The sequence below is a fragment of the Ctenocephalides felis genome, unplaced genomic scaffold (assembly GCF_003426905.1).
Source record: "Ctenocephalides felis isolate EL2017-DRISC unplaced genomic scaffold, ASM342690v1 CF-g0.4_SCAFFOLD_00845, whole genome shotgun sequence".
Classification (NCBI taxonomy): domain Eukaryota; kingdom Metazoa; phylum Arthropoda; class Insecta; order Siphonaptera; family Pulicidae; genus Ctenocephalides; species Ctenocephalides felis.
In genome coordinates, this window is record NW_020536999.1 from 22,660,190 (window position 1) to 22,675,479 (window position 15,290).

General features: G+C 28.6%; 1 protein-coding gene across 1 annotated transcript in view; it reads left to right on the forward strand.

The window, feature by feature from the left end:
• Positions 1-289: 289 nt before the first annotated feature.
• The window catches only part of LOC113374442 (protein Shroom-like), a 139,448-nt gene continuing 124,447 nt past the window's right edge, over positions 290-15,290 (forward strand). The window contains exons 1-5 of the mRNA XM_026614489.1: positions 290-335; positions 11,174-11,316; positions 13,150-13,230; positions 13,725-13,942; positions 14,063-14,302. Coding sequence (XP_026470274.1) covers positions 11,241-11,316; positions 13,150-13,230; positions 13,725-13,942; positions 14,063-14,302 — 615 coding nt within the window. The 5' untranslated portion in view covers positions 290-335; positions 11,174-11,240. The remainder of the gene's footprint in view (positions 336-11,173; positions 11,317-13,149; positions 13,231-13,724; positions 13,943-14,062; positions 14,303-15,290) is intronic.

The following is a 15,290-nucleotide window of genomic DNA, read 5'->3' on the forward strand; positions in this document are numbered from 1 at the left end:
AAAGATCTTAAAATATATTATAGCTTTCTGAAACATCAAAAATTTTCAAAATTTTATAATATTAATTTCGTTCATAAATAAAGTTTCAGCAATTTGGCTTTAAGCTTCATACATATATATATATTTTTTTACTAACTGTGCTAACCTCAACAATGACAACTTAATATTTATTTTTTCAATTTATCTAGACTATATTTTTTAAATATACATATAAATATTTATTGAAATTTGAAGTTCTATATAATAAATATATTTTTAATTTTTTTTTAACATATATGTTCTTTTTTCCAGATGCGAACAAATGATTTTGAACCTGAAATTTGCTCAAAATAAAGGTATGTAAATTTACGTTTAATCTATAATCAATACAAAGAATATTAAATTTAATTGTGCTTAATAACACGTATTTCAATATTAACAAATATTTATATTTATTCCTGGTTCTGATTAGGCAATAATTTATAAATTCATGGTTCGTGCATCAACCGTTTGGAATTTTTACTCGTAAGGATATAAATTTTAATTAGTAATTGTCATCAAATTAATTACATATTTTAATTAGTAATATTTACACGAATATAACGGTTTTTATGGTAATAAGTAGTAAAATCTCAACGACTACCTATGTATACAATATGGAAGATGTATCAATGAAAATTCCATTTAAGTCGATGTAGTGAGGTACATAAAACTATTGTTTTAAATCGAAAATCAAAAGGAAATTTTATATATAATACTGGCTTTTGGGGCATTGCAAAAATTCACAAACTACTTAGCTGCTAGACAATAACTGTTACAAGAATTTTTGGTGTCGAAAATTTTAACTTTTGCAGTTTGGTGTCAAAAAATTTAACATTTTAGTGGCACATAATTTACAAATATATCCAATATTAAAGCATTACTATGGTGTTTAAACACTCATATTAATAAATAATAGAATTTTTTAAATTATCAACACATCAGTATTTAATTTCTGATATTTGGATGATATTAGTCCAAAATATGCTGCATTTATAGGGTTGACAAAGAGACTAGAAATTTGTTTTAAAATATTAATTTTAATAATCGATTATTACATCGAAAGCGATATTTTACCCCACTAATACAGGCATATAGACTACGATTTTATACAATGTAAATGATTAGTTTGAGATAACAATCTTCGTATAGCGGAAAGGTTCTGTGGATGCACAGCAGGTTTCAAGGCATTCCTGTTGGTCAGTTTTATTTTGCCTCAGATTGACACGTTGGCTGCCGGTGAAGACATCAATTTTTATGGTCAAAATAATGTAAAATAGGAAATAGTTAAGATATTTACTATCAAAAAATACTGCCTCTTTTGTTTTGCATCTAGATCATGATAATAGTAGTCATGTCTTCTTGTAAATTGTATCTCCCAAACTCCTGCTTTTGTTCATTGATATCTCCTATATCATTTCTCGAAATCATTACCTACAGTTTTTTATTATGGCAGCAAACGTGTTCGTGGAACTTTTGTCGTATCAGACACATATGTGTAGGACTTACTCAATCACAATTCGATGATTGTAGAAAAATGTTCTTGGAGACTTACAGTTATTTGATAAAGATTTTTATCGCGACTATCCAATACACTTAGTCTTGGACTTAACTGTGAAATAACTGACACAGTTTTTGAGGTTCAATATTAGACTTTTTAGGCGAGGTATATTTTGATGGATTTTGGAAACTGTTTGTTAATATGCTTTTGCAGTATGAGTACTGTATATATACTACATGACCCGACAGACGTTATCCTGTACCTACGTCTACAATTCAAAAGTTCCAAATTTCTTAAAATCCTATCCTATACTTTTTAATATCCTATTTGATGTTCTGCCTTTGTGATTCATTTATGGTCTTATTATAAGCAATATAAAAAATTTAGAAAAAAGGAATATAGTATCTGCGGTAAAAGAACAATATCACACTTGATTTTACCACACAACATAATTACATCAATAATTTAGTCTATAATTTTCATAATCTCGTACGATATATTAGTTGCTTTTTGGCAATTATAATTTATAAAGCACATTTTTCTTACTAATAATTTAATAAACATTATCATTTAAGTTCAAATCTCAGGTGAATTAATTTGTCTAAATCTAGTTGATATGAGCACTCTTCAATCTAAGATTATGAACTTGCTAAATATTCCATATCCAATGCTAAACAAATGAATTTTTGATACATAAAAAAATTCTAAATAGTTTTTTTAATAAGTAGAAATAATTTTTGTATTGTTAAATAATTTAGTAAATCAAAATGCGACATGCATAAATTAAAAAAAAATGTATATGCAATTTTGGACTTATTGCATTATTATATATATATATATTAAACTGAATTATACAATTTCATCTGCCAAAGATATACTGTTGACTGTATTTTATTTTATTTTAATCTATAGCACATCTCAGCTGCTTTTCGGCAATAATAATGTAGACATTGCATTTTTCTTGTACATATACGTATTATATTCTAATATTATCTAGGCTCATAATTTCAGTTAAATTCAAATTTCAAGTGAATTGAGATTTCTAGCTGATTTCAATGTCAAACAATGATAAGTGTTTTTTTATAATTTTATGCTATTTATTTCTACAATATTACTATAGTTGTAGCATTCATAAAATAATAAAAAATTTCTTTGACAAATTTTGAAAAGAATTATCAAAATCCGAATAATCATACACCGGTGCAGAAGAATCTTATATATAAGATATATATATATATATATATATATATATATATATATATTACAGATTCTTTTTCTATTTCGCAAACTTTCCCACCTTGCTAATAATCGTTTATCAATCATTTTACAAAAGATCTCTCCCATCGATAATACTTCCTCCCATGGTTTCCTCGAATAACATTTTACTATTTAACAATCTTTTACTTTATCGATCGATTTACTCTGGTATCGCACGTCACGGTCAGTATCGTTTATACATCGTGCTTAAATTGACCCCAGAGTTGGCGACCCCTGGCCTGGGGCAACAAATTGCGGTCCGTTTGAGCTTATGAACCGTTTTACAAAGTAAGATTTTACACGCAAAATATCGAATCAGATAAAATGGAAATGAGATAGAGGATTTTGTTGATGTGATTTTTGGAAAATGAAGTTGGAAGAAGGTCCCAGAAAGAGGTTAACTAAAATTCAATAAGGCATGCGATGTAGTTGATACAAAGTAGATGTTCCGTGAACTATCAAAATCGGGTCCTACATAGTACATACATATGATACATTTATTGTAAAATGACAAAATGTTCAGATGGTCTCAAATTGCCAAGGTATCCTAATCGCGCTGGCAGTTCTTGCCAATTCATCAGATGTATTTTTTTTACCATTGACGTGGTCGTCTATGATTTGAAAATATTAGTTCAATAATGATCAAACGCCGTCGATATAATATTATTAACGGTACCCGCGTTATTGGCATTTCTATGCATTTTGCGCGCGTTGTTGATTTCATTGATAAACTATGACATTAAACAAAGCCCGAGGCGGCTTCTTCGCTGATAAACAAGAAATATGGTCGGAGTAGACTCGGAAGACTTAGGAAGAAATATATAGCAGAGACCCGGAGTCTCTTCTAGCAACCGTTATACCTGTTGGAACGCCGGGTGGTGATTCATGAGGATGAGGATGGACGACAAAGTGTTGAAGTTCGAAGTTTTGTTCTGAAGACCAAAAGGAACTATTGGTGTTTAGTTGATTCTTGATTATTTTACTTACTTAGTTCATTTTTACTTCTCGAACTTATATTTCAATGTTCAAGGTTACTACCATTAGCTTACCTCAAATAGCTAGATTATTTTTTTATACTATCTTGGACGTGAATGTTATAGCATTCATTTTTATTTGTGATGCAGAGCCACATGAATGCTATGTCATTCTAATTTTGAATGTAATTTTATATATCCTTACGTTTTTAGTAATTATTATACATGCCAAGGTAATGACTAAATGATCCTTTAGGTAGTTTTGTATTATCTTATCTTTTCTCGTACAAAAAAGCTTGAGCAAGCACATTGCATAAAATACAAGCATATAACTTGACGCGGATGCTATAGCATTCATCTTGAATATGATTAAAATCTGTACATCTAACTACACTGATAAAAAGTGTTTAATCAAATTACAAATATCACAATAAATTCAAAAACAAAATGTCTGTCAATATTTGTATCTTGCTGAAACCCTTGCTGTCCGCGAACGTGTTAAATTATCTTAGCTTAATTATTATTGATTGGCCCATTTTTAAAAACAATATACAGTTAACCCTCTTATAACACGATAGGTAATCTGAGGACGCGGAGCTTTAATTGCAACAGCCCTTCTATGACACGGTTTTTCTGCTTGGTTTTTGTCCAACAGCCCAAAAATTCCTTCATAATCTTCGAATAACTAAACAAACTAGATATTGTTAAACGTTCTTAATATAAATTTTCTTGTCGATTATTCAATCTTCTACAAAATATCTATACAAATATACCAGCTTCTATCACCACATTAATTTTAGTAGTCAGAATGCTTTTACGTTAGTTATTCTAAAAAAAACTCTTGAAATTTTCATTGTTGGAAAACACTTTTTCAGTTTAGTTTTATATAAACACTTTTATAAAATCAATTTATATTTTTCATCTCATCTTTATATAAAATATTCAATATTATTATCCAAAGATACTGCTACATAATTTGTCCTTAAGGGCTATTCTGGACATGAATTTAAGGCCGTAATATAGGAAAGCAGTATGTTGACTATATTTTTTACACGTTTTTAAGGAATTTGAAAAAAAAACACATTAAAGATAGTTACAAAGATTTATTACTAGAAGGTGATAAAATCGGTTATATTCAATATAAGAATAGAAATATGTCGCAATCGTATGAACTACAGACAAGTTAAGGAATAATGTATTTTTTTACTTTTTCTTATATTATCAAATTATTTAATAATAGTAAAACTTGGTATTTTAGCATGACCGTAGTTCATACTGAAGAGATGTATCTAAAAAACACTCTCTGTAAATCGGTCCAGAACAATCTTCTCCTTCGAGAAGTAATTTAATCGAAAATGGTCCTCGACTACTAAGCATTAACATTGAATAAAATTTTCTTAATATAATAAAATGTGCAGCGAGCAAAATTTTTAGTTCGTGACCAAGTTTTTTCCTTTTTACTGCTTAATACAGTATCTCTTTCGACCTTTGCCACCGGTAGAAGGAGATGCGCATTTCGTACCGTAATCGCGCGGGTAGTTTTCATGCAAACACATAGCCTTCGGACGCAAAACGCAAAATGCAAAAAGGCGAACAAAATTACACTTACGGTATCATCGACGATATAAAGATTTTTATTCGAATCCATACTACTTAGGCAGGTATATCTTTACTTCCATGGGAACCGCGATCCGTTGCTGTAAACCTTTTCCCAATCGTTTCCTACCGGGTCCCGTCCGTCTCGTCTGTCTCGTCCGTCTCGTCCGTCGAATAGCAGAACTTTCAATGAAACACTTTCCTAGCTGTACATGTACTTGTAATCTTCAAGACCGAGGCGAGAAGAAATCGATAATTTGAGGAATAGATGAAAAAAAGTTCTATTGCTCGTGTAATAAGGAGGATTTCGCATTATAACTGTTTGGAAGATACGATAACATTATTGGAATTGAGTAATAAGATTAAATTTTAAAAATCATAAAGATCTTAAATTACTTTAAAATTTGCTATTACTTTAAGTCAGCGATCGGGGAACTTTTTTAATCATTACCCCAAAATATTTTGGTCTAAGTTGATATTACCCCTATTGCGAAGAAAGATCAGTTCCATACGGAGAAGTGCGTAGCAAATATAGTAAATATCAATTATAAAGATATACTTTTTACCCCAAAAAATTCGATTTCACGCCATTTGCGGTAATTTACCCAGATTCCCGACCATTGCATTAAGGCTTCGGCCTAGGAAGGTCTGATCTAAAATAAAAAAAAAAACTGATTTGTTTTTTGGATTTATTCATAGTTAATGTGCAAGAATATGGGTACAAGTGAGTTTTTCAAAATTTTGATCATTTTCGGTAATATAGCTGTTTGACCACGATAAACCTCCTCTATTTCCTTCCTTCTCGATATTTTAAAGCGTTTGTCTCAAAATTGTCTCTTTCCATACGACCCACCATTACTTCTCGAAAGAGAAGTTTGTTTTCGCGAAAAAATCCGATTTGCTAGTTTTTTTGTTTACTCGACGTTTTAAATCATTCTGAATCGAATGAGGCAAAATTTGGAAAAAGTATTGTGCAGAGTATGTGAGCCGATTTTTGACTTTTCATAAATGTTTTCTCAAAAACAGCTGGATTTTTCATAAATTCAAAAGAATTCGACGTAGCTCGATGAGGACTAACGTTTTTCATTTTTGTGCAATGATCGGCCAAGCTGTTTTTTTGTAATTAGTAGAAAAGTGTAGAATTTTTCGTTCACATTTTAGCCCACAATCTAGAATTAATTTTAAAAATTCTGAAACTGTTCGGAAGATATTGATTGGAAATCGCGTTGATTAGTTTTTCGTGAAGATCGACCAAACCGTTTCTTCGTAATTAAATGTTGAATTTTTTTTGATGATTCTGATGAATCATTTTATAGCAATAGATGTCGTAGTCTGAAATAGCATACGATAAGTGTTTAAATTAAAAAAAATCATCAAAGTTTTGAATTTCGCCGCGAATTCTAATCAGAATCTATGCCGAGCATATGATGTGTGTTTTATGTTTCGTAAGTATCTAGTGATTACAGTTGACGTAAAATACACTTTTTGAATACGAAATTGATGTCGTGAAGCCTGTAAATTAGTTCAATTTATTACAATTACAGATATTATAAGTATTTGTGAGAGACATAGATTGGGAATCGTATTAATCACTTTTTAGTGATGTCAAAATATTTATTTTCGAAATAACTAGTTGAACATATTACCTAATTAGTTAATCTTAATTCTTATTTTAAATTTTAATAATATCCAAAAGCAAAATTGTATTTACAACTAGTTATTTTATATTATTAATTTATTTTATCCTTTTAGAGTTTAGTTTTTCATTAATAATAATTGGGTAATTTGTTTAATAAAAGCGTATATCTCTTTTATGGCGTAAAATAAACAAAACTTAACATTAGTATTGATTGATCTTTTTTTCTAAAATGCTTTTCAATATCTTGAATTTTAGTAATTTTAGTTTGCTGGTCTGTTTAAAATTAAACATATTAAAAATTCAATTTCTAGAATAACCAATACGTGCTTCGACTATTCTATATAAAGAATTTACATCATCAGACGTTGCATTCATGAGTTCTCTAAATATTTTCTGGCTGATAAAAACAGATTTTCAATTATAAAGTAAATAGCTTTGCCATTTACAAACTTTAGAATTGAAAATTTATAACATTCGTGATTTCTCTCTTATTGAAATGATTTAAAATGGTAAAAAATATTATGTGACGTAAAGGTAAGTCAGGATAATAAATTGGAAAGCTACTTGCTTGCAAAATGGTAAATACTGAGTTGAGCTTTGGTCAATTTCAAAGTAACATTAAAATTGTACTGAAAGATTTAGGGAGCAATTCTCGGATAAAATAGGTGTGCTATGGTAATGCTTTGATACGGGTCTGTAAAAATTTTACACAAAAAACCTAACTTCACGTATGTGTTATCAAGGAGTCATCCGAAAGTTGCATTGACGATAAAGTTTTGTAGGTTAGGTTTTATGTGTGAACGCCTGATAGCAAATTACTTCAACTCATAAAAACATTTATCGTCATAACATTTATCTTTCAACCGAGTATTGGCACCTTAATTTTACTTTACCAAAGAGTCTTTTTTACTTCGTTTCATTTGCTGTTGCAAAACTTGTCCATCAACCGACTTTAATAGGTCAGTAATATTGTTTTATATGGATCGTCGTTCTGATTTATGTTCGCTCTTCATGTGTCAAAGTATCATATTTTTAACAAAAGATTTGTTGAAATGTGTACCAGTTTAATTAAACTCAAAGGTAACGCGTATGAAACACGTGTGAATTTAATTTTTTATGGTTTTTTGCACACTTCAGAATGATAACTTTCATGTAGTGAGAAATTGGACTTTGTAATAAATAAACTGAAAATCTTATTTTCTCAAATGATTCAGTAAGTTTAATCAACTAAAGAGATCCAATTCTAAAATCATATTTTACTATATTATTAGATTACTCTCCATGGTACAAAATGTTGCAAAAATGAGATGTTTCTTCTCTCAACGATTTCATTTGACCTTAAATAATTCTACAAAAAATATTCGCACTTCGAATAATTACCTTCGGGCAACGGAACACTTTTCAATCCCTTTTTAATATGAAAACTTAACCGTACCTGATATTACGTTTATCTGTCTTGAATAATCTTGCCGTGAACTCTGCGACTCTTAAAACTCGTCACGATCAGAAATTATTTTACTCCATGTAATTTATTATATCGATGACATCACACTTTGCGGTATGCAGTTAACATATAAAATAGTATTAGATACTTATTTTTATTTAGTTATTATTTTGAACAGCAATCAGAACATAAGTCACTAAGAATACTAGGTCGAGTTTACAGAAGTTAACCCAAACTGTTGTGTGATAAATTTTATTTCAATTTCTGTAATAGGGTGAATATTTTATCAACAATGACGGATGTGGGCCATTTTTACTTGAAAACATATTGCTATCTTTATTTACAAGTGAAAACCAATGTCACTTCTGCTTGACATCAGGCTTTTCGAATCGGGATCGAACCCAGGACCTCTAATTTAGGTCCAGTTGTTCTAGCCACGAGTGAGCCTTGATACTTAATGAAACACTCTTTAAATTTAATCCATACAAATTTAATTATGCTTTTAAGTAAAATATTTCTTAAGACGTGTATGAAAAAAACTGCATGTAATCAATCCCATAATTAGTCGATCATTGGCATATTTAGATCAGTTTTTTCTAAAAATGATTTGAAAAAGTGACATTTATGCTTTAGTCTTTGCATCACATTAAAATCTTGTCGAAATTTGTATTAGTCAACATGTGTAAAAAACGCATTAATTATTTCAATAGCTTAGACACCTCCATTCGGCACCTTGTATACATTAAGTCATTACTACATTTTAAAAATGAAAAAAAAAAACGATCTGAAAAAACTATTTCATATTTCTCGATCTGTTATTCTTTGAGCCTTTTATATTAATTTTATTCTTAATTTGAACGTATTGAATAACGTTTGGATTAGGGATGTTGAACTGTTCGAAAATCGATATAGATGAAAAACTGAAATAAATTGTCGATTTAAAAATCAAGTAAAATATTATTAAAGATGAATTTATATATATATATATATATGTATGTATTTATATATATATATATATATATGTATATATATATGATTTCTATAACATTGTTGTTTTATAGAAATTTTTAATAATTCAAGAATTTAAAAAAATGGAAAAAAGTCTTAGGTTATTTTACACATACCATAAAAATATACTTTAAGCAAAAGTATTCAATGCAGGTACAAAATGCTAATTAAAAATAAATGCAAAATGGAAAGTTGTCATAACAATTTTAGAAGATAAACCAAATCTATAGAAATGAATTGGTAGTTTCTTCAATTAATATAATCTAAATTTGTTAATTATGGTAGTATTTTCTACTACTTATATTTCGATATGTCGATTTTATCTGCAAACCTAATGCTCACCTTTGTATGCGTTCCATATAAAGCTCGTATTTTCGTTTCGAAAAAGTTCATCGAACCGATAATATATATATATATATATATATATATATACAAGTATATTTTTTGTTTTGTATTTTTTTCCAAAGATTCGCTTGTCATTGGTTTTTGGTTCGGCGGTCACTGCCCGTTCTCATATCTGCATTCCGGGCTCTCATCAATGCAGTCCTTCCTGCGGAGATTAAAAAAATTATTATATAAGCTACTTGTTGGCATATATAATAATCTTGATATTAACTTCCAAAAAGATTCAACAGAATTTAGTTTGTAATATATCCTCTACATTTTTTTAATTAGCCTTGCTTACTTAGACCATTTAGCTATAGGTACCTATAACTTTTCATTATATACTATTTTTATTGTATCATATGCTATCTTTATATATCCTATACTACATATCCAATTTTATTCTTTATATTCTTCGTTTTTCACTCTAGCCTTGCTTCTTCTTCTAACCTCTAATTCTATTCAACTTCTATCTTTCTTTATTTCTTCCTTCTCCTTCTTATCTTCACGTGTTCTAATCTTTTTATCTTCTTACCCTCGTTCTTCTAATATTCTTTCAACTTCTTAATTCTATTTCTTTCCTACTTCTTTCTTCCTTTCTTTCTTCATTCTTCTTTCTGTCTTCGCGTGTTCTAATCTTTTTTCTTACTCCTAATTCAACTCAACTTATTGAATTATGTAATTTTAATTTTAACAATACAAACTTCATGTCAATGCTAGGACTCGAACCGAATATCTTTTACGTATGGGTCAGGCTTGCTAACGAATTATACTTGGATGACAAGTTTTTTATTATTTCCATATTATTATTGACAAAATATTTTATTATACACTCCACCGTTATTAAATTGGCATTTTTTCAACTGTCTGATCTGGTTCAGGACATAAATTTTAATTAATGCCGTTCGCATCATATTTATGAACTTAAAATCTCGAAGTGATTATTATTGATGTACGATCATTAAAATCTGGTCGTTTGTTTAATATTTAGAACTGAATCTTCAATAAAATTATATATATATATATATATATATATATATATATATATATATTGCATGCGTGAACCTGTTTCATATAAATATGATTTGGAACCAGTTTTTTTATACATTAATTTATTATGTTGAATCAGTTTTATAAATGATTTATTTTTGCCAAGTCGTTATTATGTATAATAAGATTTGTTAAACACTCAATTATTAGAAGTTCTAAATATATTATATAAATAAATTGGATGATGTTTACCATCCTTAACAAAAGTTGTTTCTGATCTAGAATTTTTTCAACCAAGCATAATTAAATTTATATCACATATGCGTCAGTATCGTGTTTATATACTTTTTTTATTTTTCTAGTTTGGACCCAAATGGGACAAGTTTTGAACCAGAACGCATTTCTTTGCGTTTTTACTATGGTGTTTTCATGATGTCAGGAAGAAGTACAACTCGAGCAGAACACACCAGTTCTTATGTATCGCCGACTATTTCGCCGAAATTAGGTAAATTCTAATTGAAACTAATATATTACAACGCAATCTGATGAACAATTTGTATAGTAAACTGAAATGATTTTTGTTTGTATAATTTATCAAAGCTTTTTAAATGTCCCATTATCAACCTGTGCGCGACGAACTTTTAAACCTGAAATAATGCATAGGTCCAGATCTGTGCGCAATACGGCGTATGGGTTAAGTATGGGACATGAAATTTATATCCAAATCACCCAGAATTCCGAGAAAACAAATATTTTTGTAAATTCTGATAGATTTTGAAATTCAGCGTGACAAGGAAGTAGTTAATAAAAAGTTGGATTTATTTTAAATAAATGACTATTTTTTAATATCAATATATTAATTTCTAATTTTCTATTACATTGAATGCTATTATACACTGTTCTTGTCGTTCAATTTTCGCGGAACTGTTTTATTCTCATAATAAACATTACACCACACTTTACTTCCTTTTTTATAATTCTCAACACTTTATCTAGAATTTTATCGCAAAATATTAACACATGAGCGCTAAAAGTAATATTTACAATAGAGACGAGACCGTACCAGGAAATTAATTATGCAATCAAAATAGATATCGTGAGAAACTGTAAAATTAAAATTTAATATTAGATTTAATCAGTGATATATTGAAATATAATAATTTTGATGAATAATTCAGTTTATGAAAATTTACCAAAAATTCAAAAAATGCTCCTATTTTTTGAAAAATAAAATTTTTCAATGATATTATATTTTATTATATGAATTCATCTCTGTAGCAATCGAAAAATGATTTTGATTCCGATTTAAAACGTGATCTAAATTTTACATCTTCTGCTAGTCGTAAATTTCGGTATAAACGTCAATTAAGAACGTAAATGTTCTTCTTCTTGTCAATAAATCGATCATAGACACGAATTCCATATGAAATGATATAGTTCAAAACAGATATAAACTTTTACAGTTATTTAACGAGATGATGTTTCGTTTATATGCTTTTATTATGAAAATCAGTATTAGATCATCCCATAAATTACGGATTGAAAATTAAGTTAATTAAGACATTGGCTTTTTTAATTTATACAATTTGGCATGGATGTTGGAGTTATTTAATATTTTACAGATTTAAGTTAATTAACACGTGCATATATGTGATATGTTTGATTTGATACAGCACTAAAAAAAATTTAAATGGTCTAAAATAATAATAACAATTTTTATAAAATTCTCATGATTTCATCAGAAATACCTTGTAAAAAGTGTATACGTTTGTTTCAAAATTTTTGTCTTGCTTGAATTAAATTACAAGCCTAAATTAATATTGAAATCTTAGTTAATTAATGTTTTTTTAATAATAAATTAATTCTATTATATTCTAGTAAATGCCTTTTATATTATTCCTACGGGGTTCAATTTTCTTCCACATTTTTAACCAGTAGTGATTTTTTAGTATTTGCTATTTTTTGAATTTTACATCATACTTTAAATTCAATTTGAAGATATCTTAAGTAAAGCAAAAAAAATCTATATTTGAATTGAAGAAATTTGAGAAAGAGATTTATATTAATTTTTTTATTAACTATTAATTTTAAATTTTAACTGTAATTAACTTTATCGATATTGTCAAACAGTTACTTTTCTATTATTTTACTTTTTTGGCTATCAACATTAAAATAATAGTACAAGAATGACTATATCTACTGATATACATAGTTAGTAACTTGTAATAAATTAAATTAATCAGTAATTTATAAATTTACAAATTTGAACTTTATTCAATGTTTGATAATTGTTTATATAATATTATTAATCTGTTTTTTTTTTTTGTTTTTTTTTTAGGGACTTCCCAAACACAATCGTCAATGTATGGCACCTCTGTACAAAATAGCCCACCTGTTCGAGACTCTGCAACTTTAAAAGGTTTGAGATTTTATATATTGCATTATAAATAATATTATATTTTATATTATATATATTTATAATATAAATTCCAAAATTCCTAATATATATATTTCTAAATATATATTACTACAGCTTACATAAAGAAAAGAGTATAATTTAATGTTTCCATCGTAAAATAATAAATTACTCTGGTAATCAATCCAAAAATTTCTGAATATAGTAATTTTTAGTTTAAAATGTTTGTTTTATAAAAACACGGTTTTTTATATTTATATAGTTCCAAAGCTGTAAATCACCATCGTGTATTTTATAATGACAACATAAAATGAAAGCATAGCAAATCAATATGTCAAAGTGATGTGGGAGTTTTGTTTCTGGCCCAATTCCTGTTTTATTACATTTAAACAGTTATTTTTCATCGTGCCCTAAAAAACTTATTACAAATACGCACACATAAAAAATATATTTACTTAATTTCAATTACTATTTTTAATTTAAATTTCTTCTTCCAGGTGTGAATTACAGTGGCGCAGGTCATGAGAAATATCCGTCGTGGCCGACGGCGGCCGCAGCCGATATACCATTGGCAGTCAGAGGCCCTGTTACAGGAGGGTCACATCGTTCCAAAAGCTGGACGGACCATACCAACTACCCGAAGGAACAAGCACCAATTCCAATGAGGCCCTACATGAAGAGGTCGCACGCCGCTTCTGTGGGATCCAACACCCAGGTAGAAAAATAATAGAAAATCCTATATCTCAACACGTCACCAGATTTTCAGTATTTTGAGATAATGGAAGGCATCATCTTTACCAGATAGTTACTTTTTTTGACGATGTTTTCTTTTTAGCACCTGAAAACGGTGATGGAAAGATCGGAGCAGAGTCGTATCGTCACAACTACTTCTGAAGGCATCTCTTCAACTTATGAGCAATTTGATAGTACCAGGCTAATACCTATTCATGATGAACCTGAAAAAAGAAGCAGCAGCCCACCTGAACGTGATACTGACCAGATGTCGTTACGAGGATTGTCCAAAAAGGATTTGGAGTCCTATAATACGTCATATGCAGAATCCACTATTTCACAGGTAGGAATTTTATTGATTCTACCAGGACATCGTAGTGCTGGTATATAGAATTTTAATTTTGGACTAGATTCAGAATTTTGATGCACGTCATATAAGATTCTAATATTATATTTGGGAGATGATCTAACGTTGTAGCAATAGAGTAAAATGGTAATTTTTGGTTAAGTTTCTACAATTGTTCAGTTATACGATTTATACTTAATGCTTAACTCTTGTGTGCAATTTGAATAAAAACAAATTATGTTATTGTACATGGAAGAAAAAAGTATTTTATCTAATAAGATTCTGGTGTATAGAGTCGTTAGGTATGTTCACATCATTAATCAATCAATCACATGGTTTAAAAATTATGGAAAATATACAATGTATCATTCCAATTTGGAACAACGAGTATCAAATGACGCAGATAGCGATCAATAAACAAATTATAATAAATTTCGCATCAATAAAGAAAACCGTCAAATTGATTTCATCAACACACATTTGAAATTTAAAAATCATTATAAGCAATTAGTAATATTCCGAATAAATTTAAATCAAATTCGAGAAATTCAATTTTCAAATAGTGACACAAATTTGCAACGCGATTGTTTTATTATACGAATAATTTAGCAAATATGATAAAGGTGAGATAGCTGGTGAGGTAAAATATGGAAAATGTCTCTCTGTAATTTATTGTGACGGAACTGCATTTATCACAAAGTCGGAAAAAATATCTCCAATTAACACAGATTTAAATTTTTGCGGGCAAAATTTAAATTCAAAGATAATAGAAAGGTGTTAAGACAATATCAGCGAAAAATTTGAATATTTGATTTATGTTTGATGTAGAAGTGCTAAATTTGGGTTGAATTAATATGAAGCGTCTCTCGATTGATTTATAGCCATGTGAAAAAGATTAAATGTTTTATTTGTTTTCTTTTATGATAATGATATTGAGCTGATGAAATAATTTTATCTCACTCATATTAATATTGATTTTAGCAGT